The sequence below is a fragment of the Mustelus asterias genome, unplaced genomic scaffold (genome assembly GCF_964213995.1).
Source record: "Mustelus asterias unplaced genomic scaffold, sMusAst1.hap1.1 HAP1_SCAFFOLD_2015, whole genome shotgun sequence".
NCBI classification, from domain to species: domain Eukaryota; kingdom Metazoa; phylum Chordata; class Chondrichthyes; order Carcharhiniformes; family Triakidae; genus Mustelus; species Mustelus asterias.
The window spans coordinates 1-16,247 of record NW_027591960.1 but is presented as its reverse complement, the minus strand read 5'-3'; the positions used below and the strand labels follow the sequence as shown (position 1 = coordinate 16,247).

The 16,247-nt window shown below is 56.7% G+C and overlaps 1 protein-coding gene across 1 annotated transcript in view; it reads left to right on the top strand.

Annotated features, from left to right (window-relative positions):
* The window catches only part of LOC144489220 (lysine-specific demethylase 5C-like), a 67,207-nt gene extending 51,280 nt beyond the window's left edge, over positions 1–15,927 (top strand). Inside the window, exons 15-17 of the mRNA XM_078207060.1 lie at positions 7,403–7,587; positions 10,468–10,722; positions 15,787–15,927. Of these exons, the coding sequence (XP_078063186.1) occupies positions 7,403–7,587; positions 10,468–10,722; positions 15,787–15,795 (449 nt within the window). The 3' untranslated portion in view covers positions 15,796–15,927. The remainder of the gene's footprint in view (positions 1–7,402; positions 7,588–10,467; positions 10,723–15,786) is intronic.
* The last annotated feature ends 320 nt before the right edge of the window (positions 15,928–16,247 follow it).

Genomic DNA, 16,247 nt, shown 5'->3' with positions numbered 1-16,247 from the left:
GTCTCTGGGCTGTGTGTATAAATGCTCCCTCGATGCTGTCTCTGTGCTGTGTGTATAAATGCTCCCTCGATGCTGTCTCTGTGCTGTGTGTATAAATGCTCCCTCGATGCTGTCTCTGTGCTGTGTGTATAAATGCTCCCTCGATGCTGTCTCTGTGCTGTGTGTATAAATGCTCCCTCGATGCTCTCTCTGTGCTGTGTGTATAAATGCTCCCTCGATGCTGTCTCTGTGCTGTGTGTATAAATGCTCCCTCGATGCTCTCTCTGTGCTGTGTGTATAAATGCTCCCTCGATGCTGTCTCTGGGCTGTGTGTATAAATGCTCCCTCGATGCTGTCTCTGTCTCTGTGCTGTGTGTATAAATGCTCCCTCGATGCTGTCTCTGTCTCTGTGCTGTGTGTATAAATGCTTCCTCGATGCTGTCTCTGTGCTGTGTGTATAAATGCTCCCTCGATGCTGTCTCTGGGCTGTGTGTATAAATGCTCCCTCGATGCTCTCTCTGTCTCTGGGCTGTGTGTATAAATGCTCCCTCGATGCTGTCTCTGGGCTGTGTGTATAAATGCTCCCTCGATGCTGTCTCTGTCTCTGTGCTGTGTGTATAAATGCTCCCTCGATGCTGTCTCTGGGCTGTGTGTATAAATGCTCCCTCGATGCTGTCTCTGTCTCTGTGCTGTGTGTATAAATGCTCCCTCGATGCTGTCTCTGTGCTGTGTGTATAAATGCTCCCTCGATGCTCTCTCTGTGCTGTGTGTATAAATGCTCCCTCGATGCTCTCTCTGTCTCTGTGCTGTGTGTATAAATGCTCCCTCGATGCTGTCTCTGTCTCTGTGCTGTGTGTATAAATGCTCCCTCGATGCTGGCTCTGTCTCTGTGCTGTGTGTATAAATGCTCCCTCGATGCTGGCTCTGTCTCTGGGCTGTGTGTATAAATGCTCCCTCGATGCTGTCTCTGTCTCTGTGCTGTGTGTATAAATGCTCCCTCGATGCTGTCTCTGTGCTGTGTGTATAAATGCTTCCTCGATGCTGTCTCTGTCTCTGTGCTGTGTGTATAAATGCTCCCTCGATGCTGTCTCTGTCTCTGTGCTGTGTGTATAAATGCTTCCTCGATGCTGTCTCTGTCTCTGTGCTGTGTGTATAAATGCTTCCTCGATGCTGTCTCTGTCTCTGTGCTGTGTGTATAAATGCTCCCTCGATGCTGTCTCTGTGCTGTGTGTATAAATGCTCCCTCGATGCTGTCTCTGGGCTGTGTGTATAAATGCTCCCTCGATGCTGTCTCTGGGCTGTGTGTATAAATGCTCCGTCGATGCTGTCTCTGTGCTGTGTGTATAAATGCTCCCTCGATGCTGGCTCTGTCTCTGTGCTGTGTGTATAAATGCTCCCTCGATGCTGTCTCTGTCTCTGGGCTGTGTGTATAAATGCTTCCTCGATGCTGTCTCTGTCTCTGTGCTGTGTGTATAAATGCTCCCTCGATGCTGTCTCTGGGCTGTGTGTATAAATGCTCCCTCGATGCTGTCTCTGTCTCTGTGCTGTGTGTATAAATGCTCCCTCGATGCTGTCTCTGTGCTGTGTGTATAAATGCTCCCTCGATGCTGTCTCTGTGCTGTGTGTATAAATGCTCCCTCGATGCTGTCTCTGTCTCTGTGCTGTGTGTATAAATGCTCCCTCGATGCTGTCTCTGTCTCTGTGCTGTGTGTATAAATGCTCCCTCGATGCTGTCTCTGTCTCTGTGCTGTGTGTATAAATGCTCCCTCGATGCTGTCTCTGGGCTGTGTGTATAAATGCTTCCTCGATGCTGTCTCTGGGCTGTGTGTATAAATGCTCCCTCGATGCTGTCTCTGTGCTGTGTGTCTAAATGCTCCCTCGATGCTCTCTCTGTCTCTGTGCTGTGTGTATAAATGCTCCCTCGATGCTGTCTCTGTCTCTGTGCTGTGTGTATAAATGCTCCCTCGATGCTGTCTCTGTCTCTGTGCTGTGTGTATAAATGCTCCCTCGATGCTGTCTCTGTCTCTGTGCTGTGTGTATCAATGCTCCCTCGATGCTGTCTCTGGGCTGTGTGTATAAATGCTTCCTTGATGCTGTCTCTGGGCTGTGTGTATAAATGCTCCCTCGATGCTGTCTCTGGGCTGTGTGTATAAATGCTTCCTCGATGCTGTCTCTGTCTCTGTGCTGTGTGTATAAATGCTCCCTCGATGCTGTCTCTGTGCTGTGTGTATAAATGCTTCCTCGATGCTGTCTCTGTCTCTGTGCTGTGTGTATAAATGCTCCCTCGATGCTGTCTCTGTCTCTGTGCTGTGTGTATAAATGCTTCCTCGATGCTGTCTCTGTCTCTGTGCTGTGTGTATAAATGCTTCCTCGATGCTGTCTCTGTCTCTGTGCTGTGTGTATAAATGCTCCCTCGATGCTGTCTCTGTGCTGTGTGTATAAATGCTCCCTCGATGCTGTCTCTGTGCTGTGTGTATAAATGCTCCCTCGATGCTGTCTCTGGGCTGTGTGTATAAATGCTCCCTCGATGCTGTCTCTGGGCTGTGTGTATAAATGCTCCCTCGATGCTGTCTCTGTGCTGTGTGTATAAATGCTCCCTCGATGCTGGCTCTGTCTCTGTGCTGTGTGTATAAATGCTCCCTCGATGCTGTCTCTGTCTCTGGGCTGTGTGTATAAATGCTTCCTCGATGCTGTCTCTGTCTCTGTGCTGTGTGTATGAATGCTCCCTCGATGCTGTCTCTGGGCTGTGTGTATAAATGCTCCCTCGATTCTGTCTCTGTGCTGTGTGTATAAATGCTCCCTCGATGCTGTCTCTGTGCTGTGTGTATAAATGCTCCCTCGATGCTGTCTCTGTGCTGTGTGTATAAATGCTCCCTCGATGCTGTCTCTGTCTCTGTGCTGTGTGTATAAATGCTCCCTCGATGCTGTCTCTGTCTCTGTGCTGTGTGTATAAATGCTCCCTCGATGCTGTCTCTGTCTCTGTGCTGTGTGTATAAATGCTCCCTCGATGCTGTCTCTGTCTCTGTGCTGTGTGTATAAATGCTCCCTCGATGCTGTCTCTGTCTCTGTGCTGTGTGTATAAATGCTCCCTCGATGCTGTCTCTGTCTCTGTGCTGTGTGTATAAATGCTCTCTCGATGCTGTCTCTGTCTCTGTGCTGTGTGTATAAATGCTCCCTCGATGCTGTCTCTGTGCTGTGTGTATAAATGCTCCCTCGATGCTGTCTCTGTGCTGTGTGTATAAATGCTTCCTCGATGCTGTCTCTGTCTCTGTGCTGTGTGTATAAATGCTCCCTCGATGCTCTCTCTGTCTCTGGGCTGTGTGTATAAATGCTCCCTCGATGCTGTCTCTGTCTCTGTGCTGTGTGTATAAATGCTCCCTCGATGCTGGCTCTGTCTCTGGGCTGTGTGTATAAATGCTCCCTCGATGCTGTCTCTGTCTCTGTGCTGTGTGTATAAATGCTCCCTCGATGCTGGCTCTGTCTCTGTGCTGTGTGTATAAATGCTCCCTCGATGCTGTCTCTGTCTCTGTGCTGTGTGTATAAATGCTCCCTCGATGCTGTCTCTGTCTCTGTGCTGTGTGTATAAATGCTCCCTCGATGCTGTCTCTGTGCTGTGTGTATAAATGCTCCCTCGATGCTGTCTCTGTCTCTGTGCTGTGTGTATAAATGCTCCCTCGATGCTGTCTCTGTGCTGTGTGTATAAATGCTCCCTCGATGCTGTCTCTGTCTCTGGGCTGTGTGTATAAATGCTCCCTCGATGCTGTCTCTGTCTCTGTGCTGTGTGTATAAATGCTCCCTCGATGCTGGCTCTGTCTCTGTGCTGTGTGTATAAATGCTCCCTCGATGCTGTCTCTGTCTCTGTGCTGTGTGTATAAATGCTCCCTCGATGCTGTCTCTGTCTCTGTGCTGTGTGTATAAATGCTCCCTCGATGCTGTCTCTGTGCTGTGTGTATAAATGCTCCCTCGATGCTGTCTCTGTCTCTGTGCTGTGTGTATAAATGCTCCCTCGATGCTGTCTCTGTCTCTGTGCTGTGTGTATAAATGCTCCCTCGATGCTGGCTCTGTCTCTGTGCTGTGTGTATAAATGCTCCCTCGATGCTGTCTCTGTCTCTGTGCTGTGTGTATAAATGCTCCCTCGATGCTGTCTCTGTCTCTGGGCTGTGTGTATAAATGCTCCCTCGATGCTGTCTCTGGGCTGTGTGTATAAATGCTCCCTCGATGCTGTCTCTGTCTCTGGGCTGTGTGTATAAATGCTCCCTCGATGCTGTCTCTGTGCTGTGTGTATAAATGCTCCCTCGATGCTGTCTCTGTCTCTGTGCTGTGTGTATAAATGCTCCCTCGATGCTGTCTCTGTCTCTGTGCTGTGTGTATAAATGCTCCCTCGATGCTGTCTCTGTCTCTGGGCTGTGTGTATAAATGCTCCCTCGATGCTGTCTCTGTCTCTGGGCTGTGTGTATAAATGCTCCCTCGATGCTGTCTCTGTGCTGTGTGTATAAATGCTCCCTCGATGCTGTCTCTGTCTCTGTGCTGTGTGTATAAATGCTCCCTCGATGCTGTCTCTGTGCTGTGTGTATAAATGCTCCCTCGATGCTGTCTCTGTCTCTGTGCTGTGTGTATAAATGCTCCCTCGATGCTGTCTCTGTGCTGTGTGTATAAATGCTCCCTCGATGCTGTCTCTGTCTCTGTGCTGTGTGTATAAATGCTCCCTCGATGCTGTCTCTGTCTCTGGGCTGTGTGTATAAATGCTCCCTCGATGCTGTCTCTGTCTCTGTGCTGTGTGTATAAATGCTCCCTCGATGCTGTCTCTGTCTCTGTGCTGTGTGTATAAATGCTCCCTCGATGCTGTCTCTGGGCTGTCTGTATAAATGCTTCCTCGATGCTGTCTCTGTGCTGTGTGTATAAATGCTCCCTCGATGCTGTCTCTGTGCTGTGTGTATAAATGCTCCCTCGATGCTGTCTCTGTGCTGTGTGTATAAATGCTCCCTCGATGCTGTCTCTGTGCTGTGTGTATAAATGCTCCCTCAATGCTGTCTCTGTGCTGTGTGTATAAATGCTCCCTCGACGCTGTCTCTGTGCTGTGTGTATAAATGCTCCCTCGATGCTGTCTCTGTCTCTGGGCTGTGTGTATAAATGCTCCCTCGATGCTGTCTCTGTGCTGTGTGTATAAATGCTCCCTCGATGCTGTCTCTGTCTCTGTGCTGTGTGTATAAATGCTCCCTCGATGCTGTCTCTGTCTCTGTGCTGTGTGTATAAATGCTCCCTCGATGCTGTCTCTGTCTCTGTGCTGTGTGTATAAATGCTCCCTCGATGCTGTCTCTGTGCTGTGTGTATAAATGCTCCCTCGATGCTGTCTCTGTCTCTGCGCTGTGTGTATAAATGCTCCCTCGATGCTGTCTCTGTCTCTGTGCTGTGTGTATAAATGCTCCCTCGATGCTGTCTCTGGGCTGTGTGTATAAATGCTTCCTCGATGCTGTCTCTGTGCTGTGTGTATAAATGCTCCCTCGATGCTGTCTCTGTGCTGTGTGTATAAATGCTCCCTCGATGCTGTCTCTGTGCTGTGTGTATAAATGCTCCCTCGATGCTGTCTCTGTGCTGTGTGTATAAATGCTCCCTCGATGCTGTCTCTGTGCTGTGTGTATAAATGCTCCCTCGATGCTGTCTCTGTGCTGTGTGTATAAATGCTCCCTCGATGCTGTCTCTGTCTCTGGGCTGTGTGTATAAATGCTCCCTCGATGCTGTCTCTGTGCTGTGTGTATAAATGCTCCCTCGATGCTGTCTCTGTCTCTGTGCTGTGTGTATAAATGCTCCCTCGATGCTGTCTCTGTCTCTGTGCTGTGTGTATAAATGCTCCCTCGATGCTGTCTCTGTCTCTGTGCTGTGTGTATAAATGCTCCCTCGATGCTGTCTCTGTGCTGTGTGTATAAATGCTCCCTCGATGCTGTCTCTGTGCTGTGTGTATAAATGCTTCCTCGATGCTGTCTCTGTCTCTGTGCTGTGTGTATAAATGCTCCCTCGATGCTGTCTCTGTCTCTGTGCTGTGTGTATAAATGCTCCCTCGATGCTGTCTCTGGGCTGTGTGTATAAATGCTCCCTCGATGCTGTCTCTGTGCTGTGTGTATAAATGCTCCCTCGATGCCGGCTCTGTCCCTGTGTCTCTGTCCCTGTGTCTCTGTCCCTGTGTCTCTGTCCCTGTGTCTCTGTCCCTGTGTCTCTGTCCCTGGGCTGTGTCCCTGTGTCTCTGTCCCTGGGCTGTGTCCCTGTGTCTCTGTCCCTGGGCTGTGTCCCTGTGTCTCTGTCCCTGGGCTGTGTCTCTGTCCCTGGGCTGTGTCTCTGTCCCTGGGCTGTGTCTCTGTCCCTGGGCTGTGTCCCTGTGTCTCTGTCCCTGGGCTGTGTCCCTGTGTCTCTGTCCCTGGGCTGTGTCCCTGTGTCTCTGTCCCTGGGCTGTGTCCCTGTGTCTCTGTCCCTGGGCTGTGTCTCTGTCCCTGGGCTGTGTCTCTGTCCCTGGGCTGTGTCTCTGTCCCTGGGCTGTGTCCCTGTGTCTCTGTCCCTGGGCTGTGTCCCTGTGTCTCTGTCCCTGGGCTGTGTCCCTGTGTCTCTGTCCCTGGGCTCTGTCCCTGTGTCTCTGTCCCTGGGCTGTGTCTCTGTCCCTGGGCTGTGTCTCTGTCCCTGGGCTGTGTCCCTGTCCCTGGGCTGTGTCCCTGTGTCTCTGTCCCTGTGTCTCTGTCCCTGGGCTGTGTCTCTGTCCCTGGGCTGTGTCTCTGTCCCTGGGCTGTGTCTCTGTCCCTGGGCTGTGTCCCTGTCCCTGGGCTGTGTCCCTGTCCCTGGGCTGTGTCTCTGTCCCTGTGTCTCTGTCCCTGTGTCTCTGTCCCTGTGTCTCTGTCCCTGTGTCTCTGTCCCTGGGCTGTTTCCCTGTGTCTCTGTCCCTGGGCTGTGTCCCTGTGTCTCTGTCCCTGGGCTGTGTCCCTGTGTCTCTGTCCCTGGGCTGTGTCTCTGTCCCTGGGCTGTGTCTCTGTCCCTGGGCTGTGTCCCTGTGTCTCTGTCCCTGGGCTGTGTCCCTGTGTCTCTGTCCCTGGGCTGTGTCCCTGTGTCTCTGTCCCTGGGCTGTGTCTCTGTCCCTGTGTCTCTGTCCCTGGGCTGTGTCCCTGTGTCTCTGTCCCTGGGCTGTGTCTCTGTCCCTGGGATGTGTCCCTGTGTCTCTGTCCCTGGGCTGTGTCCCTGTGTCTCTGTCCCTGTGTCTCTGTCCCTGTGTCTCTGTCCCTGTGTCTCTGTCCCTGTGTCTCTGTCCCTGTGTCTCTGTCCCTGTGTCTCTGTCCCTGTGTCTCTGTCCCTGGGCTGTGTCCCTGTGTCTCTGTCCCTGGGCTGTGTGTGAATGCCGCGGGATGCCCGCTCTGACGCTCTCCCTGCCTCCTGTGCTGTGTTGTAGGTGAGGGTGAGCTGTCTCTGGAGAGTCCGGCTGTCGAGCTGTCAGAGGCAGTGCAGCAGCAGCTGGAGGAGCTGATGGTGGAGGGTGACCTGCTGGAGGTCACACTGGACGAAAACCACAACATCTGGCGGGTGCTGCAGGCCGTGCGGACGCCGCCACGCGAGAAGATCCGGAAGCTTCTGCAAGTAAGTCGGCATGATGGGGATGGGGGGAGTGTGACGAGGTCAGCTGGGGGTGGGGGCAGATGGTCAGCAGCTGGAACTCATCGAATCTACAGTGCAGAAGGTTCAGCCCATCGAGTCTGCACCAGCCACAATCCCACCCAGGCCCGATTCCCACAATCCCACCCAGGCCCGATTCCCACAATCCCACCCAGGCCCGATTCCCACAATCCCACCCAGGCCCGATTCCCACAATCCCACCCAGGCCCGATTCCCACAATCCCACCCAGGCCCGATTCCCACAATCCCACCCAGGCCCGAATCCCACAATCCCACCCGGGCCCGAATCCCACAATCCCACCCAGGCCCGATTCCCACAATCCCACCCAGGCCCGATTCCCACAATCCCACCCAGGCCCGATTCCCACAATCCCACCCGGGCCCGATTCCCACAATCCCACCCCAGGCCCGATTCCCACAATCCCACCCCAGGCCCGATTCCCACAATCCCACCCAGGCCCGATTCCCACAATCCCACCCCAGGCCCGATTCCCACAATCCCACCCCAGGCCCGATTCCCACAATCCCACCCAGGCCCGATTCCCACAATCCCACCCAGGCCCGATTCCCACAATCCCACCCAGGCCCGATTCCCACAATCCCACCCCAGGCCCGATTCCCACAATCCCACCCCAGGCCCGATTCCCACAATCCCACCCAGGCCCGATTCCCACAATCCCACCCCAGGCCCGATTCCCACAATCCCACCCAGGCCCGATTCCCACAATCCCACCCAGGCCCGATTCCCACAATCCCACATATTTACCCTGCTAATCCCCCTGACGCTAATTTAGCACGGCCAATCCAGCTAACCCGCACATCTTTGGAGTGTGGGAGGAAACCGGAGCACCCGGAGGAAACCCACGCAGACACGGGGAGAACGTGCAGGCTCCACCACTGTGCCACCGTGCTGCCCTAACTCTCTCTCAGTGAGTGACGATTGGATTGATCGGAGGGCAGAACGGCCAAACCCCCATTCTGGCCCCTCAGTGGCATCAGCTGAGGCAAGTGTGGATGTCAGTGTGTGCCTTTCACACCCTCGCAGGATGCCCACTCTGGTCAGTGGGAGAATTGATGCAAGCTGGAGCCCTGAGGAACTCCAATCTCCTGACTCACTCCTCGAGCAATCAGACTTCCAACAGGGTGGTAACAAAGTTAGTTTGTCTTCTCAATGCCCACCTTAAACACCGTTCCCTCCTGCTCCGTGCATTCCTGCAGCTCCTGTTCGAAGAGACAGATTTGGAAGCAGTTTCTTGTGTTTATCAACAGACCGTTCCCAACACAGAATTGCTTCAAAGACAGTGACTCTATTCCTGTGTGATAAAGCTGCTCCTGCAAATTTAAACTCACCGCTCCCTCTTCCTTCACTGATTTAATACTGAGAGGCCATTTCACATCAGGTTTTCCCCCATCAAACACTCCCAGGACAGGTACAGCACGGGGTTAGATACAGAGTAAAGCTCCCTCTTCACTGTCCCCATCAAACACTCCCAGGACAGGTACAGCACGGGGTTAGATCCAGAGTAAAGCTCCCTCTACACCGTCCCCATCAAACACTCCCAGGACAGGTACAGCACGGGGTTAGATACAGAGTAAAGCTCCCTCTACACTGTCCCCGTCAAACACTCCCAGGACAGGTACAGCACGGGGTTAGATACAGAGTAAAGCTCCCGCTACACTGTCCCCATCAAACACTCCCAGGACAGGGACAGCACGGGGTTAGATACAGAGTAAAGCTCCCTCTACACTGTCCCCATCAAACACTCCCAGGACAGGTACAGCACGGGGTTAGATCCAGAGTAAAGCTCCCTCTACACTGTCCCCGTCAAACACTCCCAGGACAGGTACAGCACGGGGTGAGATACAGAGTAAAGCTCCCTCTTCACTGTCCCCATCAAACACTCCCAGGACAGGTACAGCACGGGGTTAGATACAGAGTAAAGCTCCCTCTACACCATCCCCATCAAACACTCCCAGGACAGGTCCAGCACAGGGTTAGATACAGAGTAAAGCTCCCTCTACACTGTCCCCGTCAAACACTCCCAGGGCAGGTACAGCACGGGGTTAGATACAGAGTAAAGCTCCCTCTACACTGTCCCCATCAAACACTCCCAGGACAGGTACAGCACGGGGTTAGATACAGAGTAAAGCTCCCTCTACACTGTCCCCATCAAACACTCCCAGGACAGGTACAGCACGGGGTTAGATACAGAGTAAAGCTCCCTCTACACTGTCCCCATCAAACACTCCCAGGACAGGTACAGCACGGGGTTAGATACAGAGTAATGCTCCCTCTGCACTGTCCCCGTCAAACACTCCCAGGACAGGTACAGCACGGGGTTAGATACAGAGTAAAGCTCCCTCTACACTTTCCCCATCAAACACTCCCAGGACAGGTACAGCATGGGGTTAGATACAGAGGGTGTGTGTGCGTGCCAGACTGGGGTAAGGATGGCAGATTTCCTTCCCCCTAAAGGGGGACATTAGTGAACCAGATGGGTGTTTAACATCAGTCCAGTGGTTTACAGGTCACCGTTACCAAGAGTAGCTTTACTTATGATTTGCTTAATTAATTGAATTTAAATGGCTAATCTCCCACCTCTGCGGGAGTGGGGTTCAGTCTCGTGTCTCTGGGTCGTTACCCCAGCGGATTACTGTTGCAGTAATGCGACTCACCTCGCTACCGTCCGTGTGTACAATGTTGCTGCCCAGGACTGAATAATTCCTGCCCTCCCCCTGCCAAGAGGGGCATGTTCACTCGGATCAACTTTCCATAATTCTCTTCTCCCCTCACCCCCCCCGCCCTCTCTTTTTTCCTCCTTCCTTTCAAAAACCACCCTGCAGATTGAGAAATTGGAAAGCAAACTGGCCAGGGTGCGAGGGAAAGATTCGGCGGAGAAACGGCGCAAGAGGAAACTGGAGAAGGGCGACTCGTTCCTGCTGCCGGGGCAGGAAGACGCTGAGGAGCTGGATCCGGCCGAGCCAAAGAGAAGCCGGCTGGAGGCAGCCAGTCCGGCGGTGAAGAGCGGCGGAGCGCCCGAGCATCAGGGAGCGGAGGTCCGAGAGTCACAGAGCCCGGTCACACACAATGGAGTGGAGGTGCGTCGCGCTTTAATTGTCAGTCGTCGTCCACCCACCCCCCAGCCCACACCCCCGCCGCCATTCTCTTCTCCCCGCCCCTCTGAGAATCACACGATGGGCCAAATGGCCTCCCTCTGTTCCATGACAGGTCTGAGAGCGAGGGCACAGCATGAGGGGCCACCATCAATTGGGACTCATACCGACCTCCTCCCCGACCTTTCCTCACCCTCTTATGTCTGTAGAATCGCGCTCATGTTTAGTTTGTTCTTTCCTGGTGTCGGAATATATTTTCCCTCCACTGTCTTAAACACGTACCTCCTATTCCGTGATTTTTTTTTTTTGTCCATTTTATTCTCTTAAATACAACTCCGAGCCCCGCTATCAGCTTTCCTCTAATCTGGCATCATGGTCTTCATCAGACTTGGGCTCTCAATTGTTGTGGTCACTGTTGCCTAGATGCTCCCCTATCTTTCCCCCTCTCCAGCCTGCTCTGCTCCAGATCCAGTAACAGATCCTCCCTGGGTTAGAAGGGGTGTCCTCACGTCTACAGTGTAGAAGGAGGCCATTCGCCCCATCGAGTCTGGACTAGCTCTCTGAAAGAGCAGTTCTCCCCGATCCTGCTCCCCCCGCCTTATCCCCGTGACCCTGCGCATTCTCTCTATTCAGATTGTGATCCAATCCCCTTTTGAACCCCACGATCGAACCTGCCTCCACCACCCTCGCAGGAAGCTTCTTGCCGACTCCAACCACCCTCTGGGTGGAATCATTTCTCCTCACGTCACCTCACCTCCTCTCTGTCCACGGTTTAGAATCTGTGCCCTCTCCATCTTGATGCTCTCTCTCTCTCTCTCGAGAACAGTTTCTGACTATTTACCCCATCCGGACCCCTCAGAATCTTGAATACCTCGATCAGGTTCCCTCTCGGCCGCCTTCTCTCCAAGGAGAACAGTCCCAGACTCTCCAATCTGTCCTCCGAGCTGCGGTTCTTTATCCCTGGAATCATTCTTGTGAATCTCCTCTGTACTCTCTCCAGTGCCTTCACATCCTTCCTCAAGTGTGGCCCCCAGAACTGGAGGCAGTGTCCGAGGTGAGGCCTAACTGGCGTCTTATACAAGTTCAACCTGAGCTGCTGACCCTTTGTACTCAGTGCCCCCACTAATAAAACCGAGGACACTAAATGCTTTAACTGCTCTCTCAGCCTGCCCTGCCACCTTCCATTTAAATTGTATTTCATTGCTCTGTAACGTTGTATCGTGGTTCCTGACTCCGACCCCTTCATTCCCCTCCACACTCGACTATTCCCTCGCTCTCCCGACTGCTCTCCCACACTCGACCCTCCGGGAACTTCAGTTCCTCCCAAACTCTGCTACCCCCCTCCCCGTGTCCGGACTCACACCCAGTCCCCATTCACCCGTCACCCCCTGCGACCCACACTGGCTCCCAGTCCGGCAACACCTCCAATTCCAAATTCCCATCCTCGCTTTCAAACCCCTCCATATCCACCTCACCACCCCCCCCCCCTCCCTATCCCTGTAACCTCCTCCAGCCCCGACAACCCTCCCTATCCCTGTAACCCCCTCCAGCCCCTACAACCCTCCCGATCCCTGTAACCCCCTCCAGCCCCCACAGCTCTCCCTATCTCTGTGACCTCCTCCAGTCCCTACAACCCTCCCCATTTCTGTAACCCACTACAACCTTCTGAGATCTCTGCACTCCTCCAATTCTGGCCTCTCTGTCTCCCCCCCCCACCTCTGTCTCCCCCGCCACCTCTGTCTCCCCCCCCACCTCTGTCTCCCCCCCCAGCTCTGTCTCCCCCCCCAGCTCTGTCTCCCCCCCCAGCTCTGTCTCCCCCCCCAGCTCTGTCTCCCCCCCCACCTCTGTCTCCCCCCCCACCTCCGTCTCCCCCCCCACCTCTGTCTCCCCCCCCAGCTCTGTCTCCCCCCCCAGCTCTGTCTCCCCCCCCCACCTCTGTCTCCCCCCCCACCTCTGTCTCCCCCCCCACCTCTGTCTCCCCCCCCACCTCTGTCTCCCCCCCCACCTCTGTCTCCCCCCCCACCTCTGTCTCCCCCCCCACCTCTGTCTCCCCCCCCACCTCTGTCTCCCCCCCCACCTCTGTCTCCCCCCCCACCTCTGTCTCCCCCCCCACCTCTGTCTCCCCCCCCACCTCTGTCTCCCCCCCCACCTCTGTCTCCCCCCCCACCTCTGTCTCCCCCCCCACCTCTGTCTCCCCCCCCACCTCTGTCTCCCCCCCCACCTCTGTCTCCCCCCCCACCTCTGTCTCCCCCCCCACCTCTGTCTCCCCCCCCACCTCTGTCTCCCCCCCCACCTCTGTCTCCCCCCCCACCTCTGTCTCCCCCCCCACCTCTGTCTCCCCCCCCACCTCTGTCTCCCCCCCCACCTCTGTCTCCCCCCCCCACCTCTGTCTCCCCCCCCACCTCTGTCTCCCCCCCCACCTCTGTCTCCCCCCCCACCTCTGTCTCCCCCCCCACCTCTGTCTCCCCCCCCACCTCTGTCTCCCCCCCCACCTCTGTCTCCCCCCCCACCTCTGTCTCCCCCCCCACCTCTGTCTCCCCCCCCACCTCTGTCTCCCCCCCCACCTCTGTCTCCCCCCCCCACCTCTGTCTCCCCCCCCCACCTCTGTCTCCCCCCCCACCTCTGTCTCCCCCCCACCTCTGTCTCCCCCCCCACCTCTGTCTCCCCCCCCACCTCTGTCTCCCCCCCCACCTCTGTCTCCCCCCCCCACCTCTGTCTCCCCCCCCACCTCTGTCTCCCCCCCCACCTCTGTCTCCCCCCCCACCTCTGTCTCCCCCCCCACCTCTGTCTCCCCCCCCACCTCTGTCTCCCCCCCACCTCTGTCTCCCCCCCCACCTCTGTCTCCCCCCCCACCTCTGTCTCCCCCCCACCTCTGTCTCCCCCCCCACCTCTGTCCTCCCCCCCCCACCTCTGTCTCCCCCCCCACCTCTGTCTCCCCCCCCACCTCTGTCTCCCCCCCCCACCTCTGTCTCCCCCCCCACCTCTGTCTCCCCCCCCACCTCTGTCTCCCCCCCCACCTCTGTCTCCCCCCCCACCTCTGTCTCCCCCCCCCACCTCTGTCTCCCCCCCCACCTCTGTCTCCCCCCCCACCTCTGTCTCCCCCCCCACCTCTGTCTCCCCCACCCCCCACCTCTGTCTCCCCCCCCACCTCTGTCTCCCCCCCCACCTCTGTCTCCCCCCCCACCTCTGTCTCCCCCCCCACCTCTGTCTCCCCCCCCACCTCTGTCTCCCCCCCCACCTCTGTCTCCCCCCCCACCTCTGTCTCCCCCCCCACCTCTGTCTCCCCCCCCACCTCTGTCTCCCCCCCCACCTCTGTCTCCCCCCCCACCTCTGTCTCCCCCCCCACCTCTGTCTCCCCCTTCTCCCCCCACCTCTGTCTCCCCCCCCACCTCTGTCTCCCCCCCCACCTCTGTCTCCCCCCCCACCTCTGTCTCCCCCCCCACCTCTGTCTCCCCCCCCACCTCTGTCTCCCCCCCCACCTCTGTCTCCCCCCCCACCTCTGTCTCCCCCCCCACCTCTGTCTCCCCCCCCACCTCTGTCTCCCCCCCCCACCTCTGTCTCCCCCCCCACCTCTGTCTCCCCCCCCACCTCTGTCTCCCCCCCCACCTCTGTCTCCCCCCCCACCTCTGTCTCCCCCCCCACCTCTGTCTCCCCCCCCACCTCTGTCTCCCCCCCCACCTCTGTCTCCCCCCCCACCTCTGTCTCCCCCCCCACCTCTGTCTCCCCCCCACCTCTGTCTCCCCCCCCACCTCTGTCTCCCCCCCCACCTCTGTCTCCCCCCCCACCTCTGTCTCCCCCCCCACCTCTGTCTCCCCCCCCACCTCTGTCTCCCCCCCCACCTCTGTCTCCCCCCCCACCTCTGTCTCCCCCCCCACCTCTGTCTCCCCCCCCACCTCTGTCTCCCCCCCCACCTCTGTCTCCCCCCCCACCTCTGTCTCCCCCCCCACCTCTGTCTCCCCCCCCACCTCTGTCTCCCCCCCCACCTCTGTCTCCCCCCCCACCTCTGTCTCCCCCCCCACCTCTGTCTCCCCCCCCACCTCTGTCTCCCCCCCCACCTCTGTCTCCCCCCCCACCTCTGTCTCCCCCCCCACCTCTGTCTCCCCCCCCACCTCTGTCTCCCCCCCCACCTCTGTCTCCCCCCCCACCTCTGTCTCCCCCCCCACCTCTGTCTCCCCCCCCACCTCTGTCTCCCCCCCCACCTCTGTCTCCCCCCCCACCTCTGCCTCCTCCCCACCTCTGTCTGCCCGTCTTCCCCCCCCCCCCCATCTCTCTGCCCGTCTCCCCGCCCCCTCTCTCTCTCTGCCTGTTCCCCCCTCTCTCTCTCTGCATGTCCACCCCCCCCCGCCCCCCCACCTCCACTAAAATACCTCGTAACAAAGCAGTTTCTTTGACTGAGCCTTTGATCTCCTGTCCGTAATATCTCCTAATGTGGCCTCGCATCAATCTGTGCTCTATTTCTCTCCTGTGATCCGCCTTGTGGATGCTGTAATGTGCTGAAGGTGCTAAATCAATGCAATTTGTTGTATCTGGCTCCTTGTCATGTCGCCCCCCACCCCACCCCCTCATTCTTTGCCTTACGGTGAACGGTATAAATTGCTATGGGGACAGCGTGAGTTTGTTTGGCACACAAACATGCTGCATTCTCCATGGCAACACCTCCACCAATCAGAGCCCATGTGTCAACCATTCCGTACTCTCCTCTCGTGTGGTATAAATTGTTGTTTGCCTGGTTACGGTGCGGTCGTTTCCTTGAGAGCTGTCCTGAGGCGTCAGAGGAGAAAAACTTTGACAGCCTGTCTCTTTATTTTAAATCTTCAGCGGCTCTCCAGTGCCGACCGACCGGACGGTGACTTTTTGCCCCCACCCCCCCCCCCTCACCCTCGGTGGCCTGTCTCTGCTCACCCCCCCCCCCTCACCCTCGGTGGCCTGTCTCTGCTCACCCCCCCCCCCTCACCCTCGGTGGCCTGTCTCTGCTCACCCCCCCCCCTCACCCTCGGTGGCCTGTCTCTGCTCACCCCCCTGAGTCCGCTTTCTTTTTCTCTGTTCCAGCAGTTATGATCGAAGGCCACCTCCGTGAGCAGCTTGGTCCGAGGATGCAGACCACCCGAGAGACTCCTGACTTCGGTGGGAACTGGAGGGCGGGGGAGGGGGAGGGAGTGGCTGGCGTCACCCTGCTGAGAGCGGCGGGGATTGGGGGGGGGGGGGTTGGGGGTGCGGGGGTGGGGGAGGGGGGGGGGGGAATGGGAAACTCAACAGCAACAAGACCGAGAGAATCCCCCACCCCAGCATGCGGCCTGGAACCGATCGGGGTCAGGGCTGCGTTCGGTGTGGGGGTGGCGGGCGGGGGGGGGGTGGGGAGAGGGGAAACTTAAATCATTTGCGACCAGAGTAGAACCCCCACCCCCTTTGCTGTTGCTGCGGGAGGGGAGGGTGGGACCGGCAGGGTGGGGGGGGATATGGGGATGGGCGGTGATCTCAGGCCATCTCTCTCTCGCGTTAACTCTTCGCAC